The 16,418-nt window shown below is 40.7% G+C and overlaps 1 protein-coding gene across 8 annotated transcripts in view; it reads left to right on the plus strand.

Moving 5' to 3' along the window:
• Window positions 1-16,418, plus strand: part of wdr17 (WD repeat domain 17) — a 261,853-nt gene that overhangs the window by 16,598 nt on the left and 228,837 nt on the right. For 5 of the 8 annotated variants that reach the window (XR_007140402.1, XM_027146084.2, XM_047812463.1 and 2 more), the window contains exons 2-16: window positions 3,737-3,865; window positions 5,321-5,504; window positions 5,987-6,217; window positions 8,760-9,011; window positions 9,325-9,447; window positions 11,716-11,903; window positions 12,023-12,191; window positions 12,689-12,780; window positions 13,025-13,107; window positions 13,187-13,273; window positions 13,460-13,624; window positions 14,542-14,744; window positions 14,926-15,075; window positions 15,840-15,970; window positions 16,048-16,173. Coding sequence is in view for 7 of the 8 variants with exons in the window: in XM_047812463.1 (XP_047668419.1) it covers window positions 3,737-3,865; window positions 5,321-5,504; window positions 5,987-6,217; window positions 8,760-9,011; window positions 9,325-9,447; window positions 11,716-11,903; window positions 12,023-12,191; window positions 12,689-12,780; window positions 13,025-13,107; window positions 13,187-13,273; window positions 13,460-13,624; window positions 14,542-14,744; window positions 14,926-15,075; window positions 15,840-15,970; window positions 16,048-16,173 (2,313 nt within the window). In the remaining variant the exon portion in view is untranslated. Of the gene's footprint in view, window positions 1-3,736; window positions 3,866-5,320; window positions 5,505-5,986; window positions 6,218-7,504; window positions 8,596-8,759; window positions 9,012-9,324; window positions 9,448-11,715; window positions 11,904-12,022; window positions 12,192-12,688; window positions 12,781-13,024; window positions 13,108-13,186; window positions 13,274-13,459; window positions 13,625-14,541; window positions 14,745-14,925; window positions 15,076-15,839; window positions 15,971-16,047; window positions 16,174-16,418 lie in introns of those variants that run through there. The other 3 variants (XM_047812461.1, XM_027146085.2, XM_047812464.1) reach the window with 3 other exon arrangements.

Below are 16,418 nucleotides of genomic sequence, written 5' to 3' on the forward strand. Positions count from 1 at the left end.
GCTAGTCAAATACAGACATCTTATAGGATTTCTCTGGGTTATACAGGTTTATGTACCTGTACACTTTTGTTGTGCTCAAAGAAATCTCAAATTTTCTCAAAAAAAATATCCCCATTGATTCATTTTCTAACGCTTATCGGAACTACAGTACCTCGGGTCACGGGGAGGCATCTCAGGCGTCATCGGGCAACGAGGCAGGATACAGTACACCCTGGACGGAGTGCCAACCCATCACAGGGCACACACACACTCTCATTCACTCACATACTCACACATTACGGACAGTTTTCCAACCTACCATGCATGTCTTTGGACCGGGGGAGGAAACCGGAGTACCCGGAGGAAACCCCGAGGCACGGGGTGAACATGCAAACTCCACACACACAAGGCGGAGGTGGGAAGTGAACCCCCAACCCTGGAGGTGTGAGGCGAACGTGCTAACCACTAAGCCACCGTGCCCCTATATATATATATATATATATATATATATATATATATATATATATATATATATATATATATATATATATATATATATATAACAAGCGTATGATAGATAGAGAGCTAGATAGATGGATAGTTTATTGATCTCTCAGGAAATTCAACAGGAGATTCAATTTAATTCGTTCATGAACAAGATCTCTCTCTCTCATGGTTTTAGCGCCAGGTAGATCCCGAGAGAAGGATCCATAGAGGTAAAATAAAAAAATGGTTGTGTAGAGTTCAGCATCCTGATAGCTTGAGGATAGAAGCTGTCTCTGAATGTACTAGTGCTGTTTCTAATGGTCTTATATCTTCTACCAGATGGCAGAGGGGTGAATATATTTTTACTGCGATACCACACTTTTAAAAAAAAAATTTGTATCCATTTTCCATCGTCAGAAAGACCACTCAATCCGTAGAAAAGGTGTATTTGTTGTCAATAAGTATACGGGTTTATCTCCCTACAGTATGTGACTTCAAAGCATTACCTGGCATTTGGTAATTTTACATAATTAAGTTATTTTTTCACTCTGTACAAGTGGTACACGGAATAAATTAATTAAATAAATTAGTGCACAGACTTAAAAAATATGTCCTCTGTTGTGAAATTAGATAGCTTTAGATAGATTCATTGCCTTTCTTGACAAAGTAACACAACCTATTTTTCACAGGGGTGTTGTGCTTAAGAAAGGAGACATCAAAATGTCTAAGATGTCATCGAGATGTCACGCTTGCCTGTCTTCAAAACTTGAGAGCCCTGCATTACAGAGCAGTATTCTGTCCATGTCATGGATTAATGTCTCATATATGCCATGAACATAGAATTGGTTGTATTATTTAGGAAAAATGGTACTCATGAACAATGTAATCAACCTTTTAGATTTAATGTGCTATGTACCTTGACCTCGTGCACACTCATTTCTGCATTCACTGGCAAGTAATAGTTGTTGACTGTGCTGGTTGACTTCAGTGCCTGCTGTTTGGCCCGATGCCCTTTACCCTCGATGTGCCTTGTCACATCCCGCACACCTTAATGGGAACAGGAGTTCTCTTGGCTGCAGATAGAGCACCAGTAATAGGAGCTAGTGCTTCCTACAGTAATAAATGGCCATTTAGAAGTCCATTCATTATTAAAAAAGCTCTTGCAGGTGGTCCTGGTACTTTTCTCCCTTTTGTTTTGATGGTCTCTTCTGACACCCTAGCCATCTCCTCCACTGTCTCTTCCTTTTCAACCTGCTTCGTCTCCTCCTCTGTCTCCTCCTCTAATGGACCTACCCTTTTTACCACCTTCTCTGGGCCAGCATCCTTAACCTGGCCTTTTTTTAGGGGACTTTCCTCTCAGAGCGAATGAGAGAATAAAAAAAGTTGCCTTTTAGTTGACATCTTTGAAAGACAGATGCAATGATTAATGCATCCATGGCCAGGATATCAAATATGACATGATTTTAAAAAGTGACCTATATAATGTCGACAATGCGATACACTTTACTTTATTTAGTGCTAATAAAATTGTTATGCCTATTTGGAGAGAGATGTTTAATGTGACAAAATGTCAGTCATCGTGTGATAACGTGTGATAGGCCGAGACCAGTGGTTCTCAAACTTTTTGCCCCCCTTGTATGCAGTGTATCCCTACTTGCCCCTTAAAAGAAAAAAATATAACATAAAACATTCCAAAACTTTTTAACCTTACTTTTCTGAGATTTAATTACACGGAATTTAGGATAAATTCATTATTTTATAAAATCTCATAGAGCCGGGGCCCCCTGGCACCATCTCAGGGCCCTCAGTTTAAGAACCAATGGCCTAGACTACTTGTTCTGAACAGGTGTTGTCAGTGAACAGGCTGTAAAACTGTTGGCTAAGTTACAGACGCTCATGATAAACTCATGCTGATTATCTGGGAAACGTCTCTAATAGCAGTCACAATGTCAATGTTTGTGTCAAATTAGTTGTGAATTTGTTGTAACCTTACAACAGGAGATCATGACTTACTCTGTGCTCAAAGTGATGCTCGCAGCTCCAGTGCTTTTCTCTGTGGGCGAACGAGGATGATGCTGAACAAGTCCAGGATCTGCTTTGTTTTCATTGGTTGTTGTGTAAAATCCTTCCCAGATGCAATAGTGCTATTTTCTGATTGGCTATTGTGTAGCTTCTCTTTTTTTGATTGGCTGATAAGTGTCAGGCTCGACTAAGAACTCCAGGGGAGACGCGCTTGATTCCTGCCCGGTTCCATAGAGACAGCGGTGCGGACTGATGCATTTTCGGCACTGAGACCTATTAATTATATGATAAATAGTACATTTTTCTGCATGATGAATACAGTGTGTGGCGGGAGAGCGTGACAAAAGACTCGAATGAGTGACTGTCACGTTAATGCGTGATACTTGAAAGCCCTGTCTAAGATGTAGTGAAACCAGGGCAATCACGCTAGCTACATAAACACATGTCACAACGATCTCTGCTACTAATGAATCTTCATTAAGATGAAAAATATGCATTTTTTTCTTCAATTTCTGGAAATTATTCATTCATTCATTCTTATCCGAACTTCTCGGGTCATGGGAAGCCTGTGCCTATCTCAGGGGTTAAATAAATGTAAATCAGAAATCATTGCGGTTTAATGTTAAAGGTGATCAGGGATCTGAAGAAACGTCAGCTCAGATGTTCCATAAAAACTGAGCTGAGGATTGTGTTGTTTTTGTCGCTTTGCTACTTCACACCTTCTTAGATACGATGTATGTGTTTAATCCCCAAAATACTGAAATAAACACGAGACCAGTGGAATCTAACATCAAGGTAAAGATGATCTGGTTAAAGTGAAGTCATGGCCGGCCCGAGACATGAACCCACAGCCTTCAGGTTAGGAGTCAGATTCTCTAACCATTAGGCCACGATCAATTTAATAAGCAATTTAATATCAATGCAACACATTCAACATGGGATGTAGTACCCTAGTGGTTAAGGTGTTGGATTACTGACCGGAAGGTCATGAGTTTGAATCCAAACTTTGAATATATATTGAAGGTTATGAGTTTGAATATAAATTGAAATCAATTGTAAGTCACTCTGGATAAAGGTGTCTGCTAAATGGCTGAAATGTAAATCCAACCACAACCTTTAACGTTCATTTAAACTTTGCCCCTTTATGCAACTGCACTCTTCCTTAACAGATTGTTACACTGAACATTTCTACATACTGTGTTGTGTTGAAGATTTTTCCAGTTGAGTCTGTATGCTTGTTTGTGGCCAGGTAAAGATGTCTCAGGTGAAGCAGGTGGGACTGCTAGCTGCTGGATGTCAGCCCTGGAATAAAGATGTGTGTGCGGCGAGTGGAGACAGGTTCGCTTACTGTGCCACGCTCGCTATATACGTCTACCAGGTAAACCCTATAAATGAAAACCTAATTTAGTTTCACATCAGCCTTTATAAGTCATTTAAAGTGGTGGACATTTTGATTCTTTCAAGAGATTCGTTCATTTTCAGTTCGTTCACCAAAATGATTCGTTCACCGTTTCTACATATTACATAAATACACCAGCAGGTGGCGAAAAAGTGTTATGTATTAAGTCAACGAACTTATTTACTTGTTACAACAAAAAAAAAGATGATTTATTAAAATATGTGCCTAATCTACTCATTATATAAATAAAATAAGTTTAAATAAGTGGTTCAGATGACCAAAGCACAATGTTTTCTTGGAGTTATGTTCTGTAGGTTAAATAGGGGAAGGATTTTAGTGAACGAGAAAGGAGAGTCAATGGATTACAGGAACGAGAACTATTCCTTCACCTGAAAGATTCGTTCCAAAACATAACATCAATATTTGACACCCAAGCTAATGTTTTACTAAACCTCTTACTTTTAACAAGAAGAGAAATTCTTTAAAGATGTTCTTCTTGGTGAGTGACAGTAGGGAAGTTATGCTAGTTCGAATAGCCAGGATTATTAGCCAGTCAAAAACAAATACACAAGGCAGAAATCCTTACTAGGAAACAATTTCAGCATAAAACAATGTCACAGAATATTACTCGATTATTAAATGTGTTTTAAATGTTATAGTATAGTTTTCCAACCACACACACAAAAAAAATACAGTTAGCATAATTAGCATAGTTAGCATCTTCCATGAAAGTATTTTCTGTTATATTGCTGCGTTTATTAATTGATTAATGGTGTGAGCGGCCATGTTGATGATCGATGTTACACATTTTTAACAGTTCCAACCTTAGAGAATCTTTTATTTTGGTTCTCCCAGATGAAGATGAAGTTAAAAGTTTAGAAGAATTTAGATGAAAACCCCAAATCTTATCTATTCGTCCAAATGACCATTAACGAGTGTCTGAGTGAATTTGATCTTATCATTATTGTAATGAAGATTAATTTCCTCCGCTATGATAAGGGACCGGAAATGAGTCTGATGCACATGGTCCGGTCGACTGGCTCTGAAATAATTTGTCTGAGTTTATTTGTTGTAGAAGATACTGTCACTTATATTCTATTGTACATTTCGAGTACAGATTTGAGGTGTTATTTACTCATCGTTTAGATCGTTTCATGGGATTTAGGTTTCCTTAAAGAAAATAAATACTGGCTAAAGATTTAGAATTAGTTTGATGTTAAAACATGTTGTAGAAAGAGAACAGGAAAAGAACCGTGCCAGGAAAGTACACAAAGCTATAAAGCTTCATCATATTTTGAACTCGTTTGCTGATTGAAAATGTTCCTTTAAACCTCTTCCATTCCTAGAGCTTCAGTAACAACACTCCAGTCACAACAGTGCTTTAGAGACATTTTTCTATTTTAAAGAGTTCCTTTCCTTTTGCTGTCTCTTCAGTTGGACCACAGATATAATGAATTCAAGCTGCGTGCCATCATGTCCGAGCACAAGAAGACCATCACGGCCATTTCGTGGTGTCCACACAACCCAGAGGTGTTCGCCAGCGCCAGCGCAGATAACCTCCTGATCATCTGGAACGTGGCCGAGCAGAAGGCCGTCGCTCGCCTCGACAACACTAAAGGCAACAAATACACACATTTATTAACCCACACAGCACACTCAAGCATAAATTAATATATAACAGACCCAGAAAATAAAAGATGATTCCATCGTATCTCAAGTTCAAATGTGAGGCTGCATGTGGGAGTTTCAAACTTATCTTAGCTAAGCTTTATCTAGTAAATTTTAAGTTAGCATGCTAAATCATCACACTGTTTATTTGGCACATTGAATCCACTGTTTTGGAGAAAATAATCAAACACACATTTTATTTGGTATGAATATTCTTTAAAAAAAACAAACTATTGTATCTGCATTGTATCCTGTTAAGAAAAGTATGTCAATTAACATCACTGCATTGCGTCACAATGTTCTGTACATCCTGTGTGTTATAATGTCTTAATTAATTACGTTGTTCTTTTTGCATACAGTAAATTACCTCCATGTTGTGTAGTGAAATTAAGTGTCACAGTGTTGATCACCATCATGACCTGTTCCATGCAGGTATTCCTTCCTCTATAAGTTGGTGCTGGAACACAGGGGATAGTGTAGCGTTTGTCTCGCACCGCGGCCCTCTGTACGTGTGGGTCGTTTCCGGGCCGGACTCGGGCGTCACCGTACACAAAGAGGCTCACAGCTTCTTGTCGGATATCTGCCTGTTTCGCTGGCATCCTGTAAAGAAGGGCAAAGTTGTGTTCGGACATACAGATGGGAGTCTGTCCATCTTTCAGCCAGGTGCCGTAACACACTTCAAATTTTATACTAAATTTTGTATATTTGTAAATTTTTTTTGCAATTTCAAAAGAGGTGATGTTGAATGTCATCAGTGATTATGGTCCACAAGTAGGTTGTGAGTTAGAAGAGAAGAAGAGATTCTCGAGTGAGTTACCTGTAGATGAGGTGATGGAGCAGACTTCAAGGGGCATGTTTGTGAGGGGAACGGAGGTGATGAGAAGGTTATGGGTGGGTTTGTGTATGTGGTAGCTTAGTAGTTAAGGCGTTGGACTAGAGAGTGTAGCCAGACAGCATCGGGTGGTGACGTGTAAGATGTCTCTGGTGGTCAGGAAAAAGAGGAGAGGAAAGATAGAAAAGAAGAATAAGCGGTGGAGGTTGAAAAAGGAAGAATGTCATAAGGGATTCAGACAGAAGCTGAGACAAGCTTTGGGTGGTCAGGAAGAGCTTCCAGATGACTGGGACACTACAGCAGACGTGATCAGGGAGACCGGTAGGATAGTTGATAGGTGTGTCATCATCGGGAAGGAGAAAAGTACATAAGGAAACATGGTGGTGGAACAAGAAAGTAAAGGAAGTGGGACGTAGAAAGCACTAAAGAATTAGACAGGATTACAAGGAATCGCAGCACAGAGTGAAGAGGGATGTTGCATATAAACATAAAGCATAAGATGAGTAGTATGCCAGGTTAGACACGAGGGAAGGAGAGAAGGCCTTGTACAGTTTAGTGAGAAAGAGAGATAGAGATGGGAAGGATGTACAACGGATAAGGTTGATTAAAGATAGATGAAAAGGTGCCGACAGGTGAGGAGAGTGTGCAGAGAAGATGGAAGGAGTATTTTGAGGAGCTGATGAATTAGGAAAATAAGAGGGAAAGACCAGAGAAAAAGGTGAATATTGTAGAGCATGAAATAGGAAAGATTAGAAAGGATGAGGTAAGCAAGGATCTGAGGAGAATCAAGAGTGGAAAGACTGATGGTCCAGGTGATATACCTGTGAAGGTGTAAAAGTGTCTAGAAGAGACAGTAGTGGGGTTTCTATCTAGATTGTTCAACAGGATTTTAGAGCGTGAGAAGGTGCCTGAGGAATGGAGAAGTGTTCTAGGGCCGATCTTTAAGAACAAGGGTGATGTGCAGAGTTGTAGCGACTACAGAGGTATAAAGTTGATGAGTCGCACAATGAAGCTATGGGAAAGAGTAAAGCTATGGTAAAAAAAAGAAGAAGTGGGTATTTGTGAGCAGCTGTTTGGCTTCATGCCCAGAAAGAACACGTCGTATGCTATTTTTGCTCTGAGAACGTTAATGGAGAAGTACAGTGATGGTCAGAAGGAGCTGCACTGCGTCTTTGTGGGTTTAGAGAAAGCATATGACAGGGTGCCGAGAGAGGAGCTACTGTATGAGGATGTCAAGAGTGGCAGAGAAGTACATCGGAGTAGTTCAGGATCTGTATGAGAGGAGTATGACAGCAGTGAGATGTGCTGTAGGTCAGACAGAGGAGTTTAAGGTGGGGGTGGAGATACATCAAGGATCTGCTTTGAGTCCCTTCTTGTTTGTTATGGTGATTGACAGGTTGACAGATGAAGTCAGACTGGAATCGCCAAGGACAATGATCTTTGTGGATGACATTGTGATCTGTAGTGAGAGTAGGGAGCAGGTGGAGGAACACCTGGAATGGTGGAGGTCTGCTTTGGGAAGAAGAGGAATGAAAGTCAGTGGTAGAAAGACAGAATACATGTGTATGAACGAGAGGGAGGGAACAGTGAGGTTACAGGGGCTGCAAGAAGGTGCAGGAGTTTAAGTTTTTGGGGTCAACCGTAAAGTGTGTCGGGGAGTGTGGAAAAGAGGTGAAGAGGTGAGTGCAGGTTGGAGTGGGTGGAGAAAAGTGTCAGGAGTGTTGTGTGTGACAGAAAAGTGTCAGGAGTGTTGTGTGTGTGTGTGTGTGTGTGTGTGTGTGTGTGTGTGTGTGTGTGTGTGTGTGTGTGTGTGTGTGTGTGTGTGTGTGTGTGACAGAAGAGTGTCAGCAAGAACCAAAGGAAAGGTGTAGAAGACAGCAGTAAGAGCAGCTATGATGTATGGGTTAGAGACTGTAGCGGTGAAGAAAAGACATGAGGCAGAGATGAGGTAGCAGAGATGAGGATGTTGAGGTTCTCTTTAAGAGTGACGAGGTTGCTCAGGATTAGGAACGAGCACATCAGAGGGACAGCTCAGGTTGTCTGTTTTGAGGACAAGGTCAGAGAGGCTAGATTGAGATGGTTTGGACATGGACATGAGGAGGGAGATGATTATATTGTTAGAAGGATGTTGGAGATGGAGCTGCCAGGTAAGAGGTCAAGAGGAAGGACAAAGAGGAGATATATGGATGTGTTAAATTAGGACATGAAGGTAATTGGTGGGAAACTAGTAATTAAGAAACTTAAAGAAGCATTAAGAAAAATCAAAGAAACATAAAGAGGCTTTAATCAAGATTCTGGGTGTTTTTATATTCATGAGCTCTAGGACCAAATGGAAAAAAATATTTTGGATAATGGCATAAATGTCCTGTCCAGGCTCGAAGAATCAGAAGCATGTCCTGCGTCCGGAGTCTCTGGAGGGAACTGATGAGGAGGATCCTGTCACTGCGCTGGAGTGGGACCCTCTGAGTACAGACTACCTGCTGGTGGCTAACATGCACAATGGCATCAGGCTGCTCGACTCAGACTCACTGTCGTGTGTGACATCATTCAGTTTACCGAGCGCTGCTGCATCAGTACAGTGCCTGGCATGGGTGCCTTCTGCCCCGGGCATGTTCATTACAGGGGGTAAAGAATCACACACAAACACACACACACAAGATACTAGTAGTATCTCAGACACATCATTGCAAAAATTCATTATACGGTTGCTACCATTTTACACAATCATTATTGTTTTATTATTATTATTATTAGTTATAATCATTTATACCCATTTTATAGCGAGCAGTATACAATATACAAATATTTTGCTTTGTTACTTAGAAACTCACAGCTTGAACACATCTTCTTATTGCTTCTATCTGTGACGTTAGTTCTGCCTTCACTGTTTATTAGCATTTCAAATTCATGAATTTTGTTCATTCTGCTATGTCTGCAGACTCTCAGGTTGGCGTGTTGAGAGTATGGAATGTATCGAGAACGACGCCGCTGGACAATTTCAAACTGAAGAAGACGGGGTTCCATGCTCTCCACGTCTTAAACTCTCCACCAGCAAAGAAAGGTCTGATCTGCTGTCACGTCGTAGATGTTGAAATGTTTATGCGATGTTTAATATAGTCGTAGCAGGTAATGTGATTTGTATAATGTATACTAGCAAGTATGTGATGCTTGTTGCAGTAATATAAAGCCTTGATGATGTTTGTGTAAAAAAATGTCTGCCACTTCTACAGAAATGAATGTTATGCATCCATGCAGCATAATAGCCATGTAAATTTTTCCCTTTTATCACACTCAGATAACCTAGAAAATTTCAGCTGGTTTTGATGATATATATATATATATATATATATATATATATATATATATATATATATATATATATATATACCTCTGGTATTATCGGAATAAAGGTGAAAACCAAGCCTATGCCATCTGACGATGTTTCCCAAAGGAAGCATGTATATTGAGAAAAGCAGAGGTCCTAAAACCGATTCTTGTGGCACCCCATATTTTACTTCAAATAGATTGTTCTCCTGTAAGAAGGAGTATAATTGAGCATACACAACTTTATGCACAACATGACATGGGCTTTATACTACTGCAACAATTGTACATTATACAAGTCACTGGCTATTTTCAAATGGCGGTTGAAGACCTACTTATTCTGGAAACACTTCAACTAGCACTTCTTTCCCTATCTGCATTTATTTAAAAAAAAAAAAAAAAACACACAAAAACTTTTTTATTGTAACTTTGAACATTGTTTTAAACTCATGGTATCTTAAGTATGTAACCTAGTGAACCAGCATTAATGTATCCAATGAGAGAGATTTAAGCACAAGTGCATCTGCCAAATGCTGTAAATGTAAATAAACAGAAGGTTTGAAATGGGTCTGTAATTGAATAATATGTTAGGATCTAGTTTAGGTTTCCTAATGGGTGGGAGGCTTATTAATCACAAACTTAAAGGGTTTATGGACATGGCCTAGGGAGTAATGAGGAGTTAACATTATTGAGAAGAGGCTCTTATTTGAGTAAATTAGTTGGAATGAGGTCTAACAAACAGGTTGTTAATTTGGCTAAAGTAATAAGTTTATATAGCTCTTTCTGTCTGTACTTGTGAAGGATTGTAATTGTGGGGCTTTCGAGACTGGTTTTTGAGACCTAGAGTCTTGGGGGTGAGGATGAGAACGCATAACAGCTTGGCTGATCAACTAGCATGTAGTTTTTCAGTGACAGCTGATTTTCTGTTGAATGTGCCCTTTTTAAAGCCAGACTGGTTGGAGACCAGGGATGGAGACCTGTGAGGGATGGACTGACAGTGGATTGTAAATTGTTAGTTGAAGAATTTTAGAAAAGAAAAAAGAATTAATCTGTAGTTTCTGATATCTGAAGGATCCAGAGTTAGTACATGACCAGATGTTAAGGATCATTGTTCCGGTTCCCCAATTTACTTCTGCAGCAGAAGTGGTGTGGGTGGGCTTGTCTTGCATGGGTTCCTGGGTGTGGTGGGTGTCCTGTTGACTCCTCTACCCATGGTGCTCCAGCTTGAAGAAATGTAGGTTGATGCTTGTTGAAACCCTTGAGAGGCATCCTGTTGCTTGCAACTGCTGATCTCAAGGGTGGGTAGTTTGCATTCTAATGCCTCCAACACCTCTCTAGGGGTTGTTGGTATCTTGGGGTCCAGCATCCTGCTGTGCTGAGCACCTGCAGGAGATAAAGATCTCTATTTTAAGGACCATGTAATTTCCAGCTTTCTCAGCACTGCCATCAGTGCCATTGTGGTGACGTTAAGGCCCTAGGCTACTGTAGCTTCTGGCTCACCACCTATTTTTGGAAGCTGGTTTCAAGCAGGTGTTTCAACATTTAGTCTAAAGTGGTGCTTTTACCTTGGTTTTCCCTGGAGGATGGCTGGGTGTAGCACAATCAGCACTGCAGCATGATACTCCAGCACTTCTGTAAAGAAGAGACATATATGTGTGTTAATAAGCAAGCCGAAATAGCTCTTATCTCCTTTGAAGCTCTACACCACATGTGCTTCTCTTTCTGCCTCGAATTTGGTGAATGGTTGAAATTAGCACTCTGATTGGTTGCCATAATTTTGGCTCCACCCTGCCTCACAGCCATGCACTCTATGTACAACATTGTGGCTGCTGAAATGGTGCTGTACTTTCAGCAGGGCAACAGTAGCAAGTGGAGCAAGAGAATGGCACTTAAATGCGATGGTGCAGGCTCCACCATCACAAGCTGTACTAGGAAAACCTAAGACTCCTGACTGAGTCATGAAGATAATTTTTTGTACTATGACTCTATATCTCCATGTCTCTAGTTGCTTGCTCAGTTTCCCCATCCAAGAACCACTACACGTCATCTACAAGCGAGGCGGTTCCTCCTCCGACTCTCTCACAGAACCAGGCGTTCTCTCTGCCCCCCGGACACGCCGTCTGCTGCTTCATGGATGGAGGCGTTGGCCTCTACGACATGGGGACACAGAAGTGGGACTTCCTCAGAGATTTGGTAAGAAGAGCGATAATCAATTCCTGGTTTCAGAAAAACACTTGAACCTGTGAGTATTACGTCTCTCTCTCTCTCTCTCTCTCTCTCTCTCTCTGTGTGTGTGTGTGTGTCATTTTCAGGGTCATGTAGAAACTATATTTGATTGTAAGTTTAAGCCAGATGATCCGAACCTGCTCGCTACTGCCTCCTTTGATGGGACAATCAAAGTGTGGGACATTAACACTTTAACTGCCGTGTACACGTCTCCCGGCAACGAAGGAGTCATTTACTCCCTCTCCTGGGCTCCTGGTGAGATGCATCAGCTATAACACTACATTAGAAACATAACTTGCTCATAATCAGGAGATTTGTTTAGTTTCGTTTTCTAAATATTTTAGTTATTTAATGTTATTAAAATTTACACAGTTACAAAAATGTCAGTAAAAATAAATATAAAATCAGATATTGTTTTATTTAGTATTTCACATTATTATATTAAAATAATTAGTAGTAGTAGAAATTAATAATAAGAAAATAATAAAGTTAGTAATAATAATAAGTCTACAGTAAAGTCTCATTTATTTTTATTATTTATTTATTTATTGTTATCTCCAGTGTTTGGACCCTATAAACTGTTTAATTTCTATGTATTTTTTTTATTTTTCCAAAAGTGCCATCCACTGTTTTTTATTTGTATGTTTGTTTTTGTTTTGTTTTCTAATAAGCTGTTGTTATGACAGCTAGAAGTTTGTGTAGAGTTTGTCTTTAGAGTTTAATATTTCTTTATTCCATAACACCACCCAAAGGAGATCTGAACTGCATAGCAGGAGCCACGTCCAGGAACGGTGCTTTCATCTGGGACGTGAAAAAGGGCAAAATGATCACGAGATTTAATGAGGTACTGAAAGAACAACAAACCTACAGTATGTGGTGTTTGAAAACACCAGGCAGTGACTACATTTTATATTCATATGTAATGTAAAGGGTAAATATAATGTAAATATAATGTAAATATAATGTAAATATATAATACCTACCTCTATAACCCTATTACATGTGTGTGTGTGTGTGTGTGTGTGTGTGTGTGTGTGTGTGTGTGTGTGTGTGTGTGTGTGTGTGTGTGTGTGTGTGTGCGCTTCCAGCACGGGAAGAACGGTATCTTCTGTATCGCATGGAGCCACAAAGATTCCAAGCGTATTGCCACGTGCAGTGGAGACGGTTTCTGGTACATTTCTGATTTTGATGCTTGACGTAAGTGCGTGAGATTTCTTCATCTATCCATTTATATTATTTTCTGCTTTCAGTATCATCAGAACCATTGATGGTAAAGTTCTCCATAAATATAAGCACCCGGCATCCGTGTTCGGATGTGACTGGAGTCAGAACAACAAGTGAGTACCTCTCTTTCTATCTCAATGTCTGTCTGTCTGTATTTCTGTCTGGTTAACTTATCAATTACTAGCTCTTATCTTACCTTCTTTCCCTCTACTGTCTCTCTCTCTCTCTCTCTCTCTCTCTCTCTCTCTCTCTCTCTCTCTCTCTCTCTCTCTCTCTCTCTCTCTCTCTCAATGTTTTAGAGACATGATTGCAACCGGATGTGAGGATAAAAACGTAAGAGTTTACTACTTGGCCACGAGCTCAGATCAGCCGCTGAAGGTTTTTACCGGACACACAGCCAAAGTGTTTCACGTACGCTGGTCTCCTCTCAGAGAGGGAATCCTGTGTAGCGGCTCAGACGACGGGTAATTCATCCGGAAATATTTAGATGCTTTTAAATTTATATCACTGAAGCTCGAAGACTGGAGACACCTTCCATAGATTTCAAAATTATGACCCTTTACAAAAAACAACGATTACACATCTCTAAAATTCTGTTTATGTAGCGCATCTGTAGCGCTGGCAGATATATAGATAATCCTCTGATAGGAGTGCTCTGGAAATATTAGAAATATTACAGAGAAATCAGCGACACAGGACAACAGTTTCTCATTCACCATTCACTCGGATGTTTATTTTCAACTTCACTTTAAGTTTGCATCTGCAATCATGAATCATTTTCTATTATCTTTGTCTGCTTTGCATTGAAGCACAGGTTATATCCACATTTGGGTAACATGAAGCCATGTCAGTCATGTTTAACCTTTTTCCTTTAAACACCTTATATCTCTGTCCTCTTATCCTTATCGTATTTTTGTAATAACTGTACATTTTATAAGTGTTCACTTTATACAACAGAATAAATCCCATTTGCAGTTAAACTGTATTACATTTACTCTATAAGAACACAAACTTCAATAATAAACATATCTGTCTCATAACTTGACGCTCAGGTCTATGAACTGAATCTGTATCATTGTAATATTAACGTGTGTGCGCCCATAAACAAGGCCGCAGCCGTAACTGGTCTTACGCTGTACATTCACATTAACCTTTTACCCTTTTAACATTGTACTACACACACAGCTGGTTTCCACATGCATCAGAGTAAAATGAAATTCCATTGCAATAGAATGAAAGGAAATAAAAAGTAATAATCTCAAGAAAACTTATTTTGTGAGTGCCACACATCCACAGTGCTTTTCCTTGTTACTATGGAAACAACAACTTGAGTTACATTACTGTCAGAACTGCTGTTGTAGAAACTGAGTGTGTGTTGCAGGACGGTGCGTATTTGGGACTACACGCAGGACGCCTGTATTAACGTTCTGAGTGGACACACAGCTCCAGTACGTGGTCTTATGTGGAACTCGGAGGTACCGTACCTGCTCACCTCAGGCAGTTGGGACTACACCATCCGTGTGTGGGACACCAGGGACGGGACCTGCCTGGACACCGTCTATGATCACGGAGCTGATGTCTACGGTACTGCACACAATCCATACAGGAAAGATCACAATTTAAAAACATCTCCAGTATTGCCAGTTAAGCTTTAGTGCCTACATGGGGTGTGTGTGTGTGTGTGTGTGTGTGTGTGTGTGTGTGTGTGTGTGTGTGTGTGTGTGTGTGTGTGTGTGTGTGTGTGTGTGTAAAACACTGACCTTAGGTCTGACGTGCCACCCGAGTCGCCCATTCACCATGGCGTCCTGCTCCAGGGACTCGACCGTACGCCTGTGGTCGCTCACTCCCCTCATCTCCCCGCTGCTAATCAACATCCTGACCGAACACAGCTGGGACGACATCATCGGAAACACGGGTGAAACGTCATTACTGTATAAAATAATGAAGCTGAATTCTAGATTCTGATTGGTTATCATTAAAGACATGCTGTGTAGGAAAATTATCATCTTCAAGGTGAAAATTCCTCGGTTTTATCTCATCGTTTCATTGCTTATTATTTTCCTGTACCAACATGTCAGTTATATTATCTACTTATCCATTCTAATTATTCATTCATTCATTCATTCATTTTCTACCGCTTATCCAAACTATTCTCGGGTCACGGGGAGCCTGTGCCTATCTCAGGCGTCATCCGGCATCGAGGCAGGATACACCCTGGACGGAGTGCCAACCCATCACAGGGCACACACACACTCTCATTCACGCACACACTCGCACACTACGGACAATTTTCCAGAGATGCCACTCAACCTACCATGCATGTTTTTGGACTGGGGGAGGAAACCGGAGTACCCGGAGGAAACCCCCGAGGCACGGGGAGAACATGCAAACTCCACACACACAAGGTGGAGGTGGGAATCGAACCCCCAACCCTGTAGGTGTGAGGCGAACGTGCTAACCACTAAGCCACCGTGCCCCCCTGTTATAAATATTAATATTTACAATATAATGTAAGGTTATATTGTAATGTCACCCATTATTAAAGATTAACAATCAGAGCAGATTAAGCCTGATGCAGTTAGTTCTTACTAAATAAAGGAACGATCAAACAGGATTATTTTTAGCCAACATTAGTCTTGTGTTTAGTGAAGTTTATACGGTGACACTGTTTACTTACAGATCGGGCGATGGTTCCCGGAGCTCCACCTCTCCTCTGTGGTAAAGTGTCCAGAGACATCAAGCAAGAACTCGACAAACTTTCCAGTGATGTCCGAACAAAGAAACTGCGCTGGTTCTCTGAATGCTTCTCGGTCAGTAAGATCACACAATTGCAGGATCAACACCACAGTATTACTAGGAAAGGATGATGTGAGTGTTTGTTTTTCAGCCTCCAGGAGGAAGCCACAACCTGTGGGATCTGGTGGCTGTAATTAAGGGGCAAGACGACAGTTTACTGCCACAGAACTACGGCCAGGGCATCATGCACATGAAACACCTCGTCCGCTTCAAAACAGTGAGTGCTGATGGGTGAGTGCTGATGGGATTAAAAAAATTTATGGTTTCCTTGACATTGTGGCTAGTTGGAGCTGCTGTTGGTCTTTCATGGCGAGTTGGAGCTGGTGTTGGTCTTTCATGGCGAGTTGGAGCTGCTGTTGGTCTTTCATGGCGAGTTGGATCTGGTGTTGGTCTTTCCTTTTACTGACCTAAGCAGCAATGTCTGATCTAGGACATGCTCTCTGACGGTGTCCATCTGTAAGA

Source organism: Tachysurus fulvidraco, chromosome 4 (assembly GCF_022655615.1).
Source record: "Tachysurus fulvidraco isolate hzauxx_2018 chromosome 4, HZAU_PFXX_2.0, whole genome shotgun sequence".
Lineage (NCBI taxonomy): Eukaryota > Metazoa > Chordata > Actinopteri > Siluriformes > Bagridae > Tachysurus > Tachysurus fulvidraco.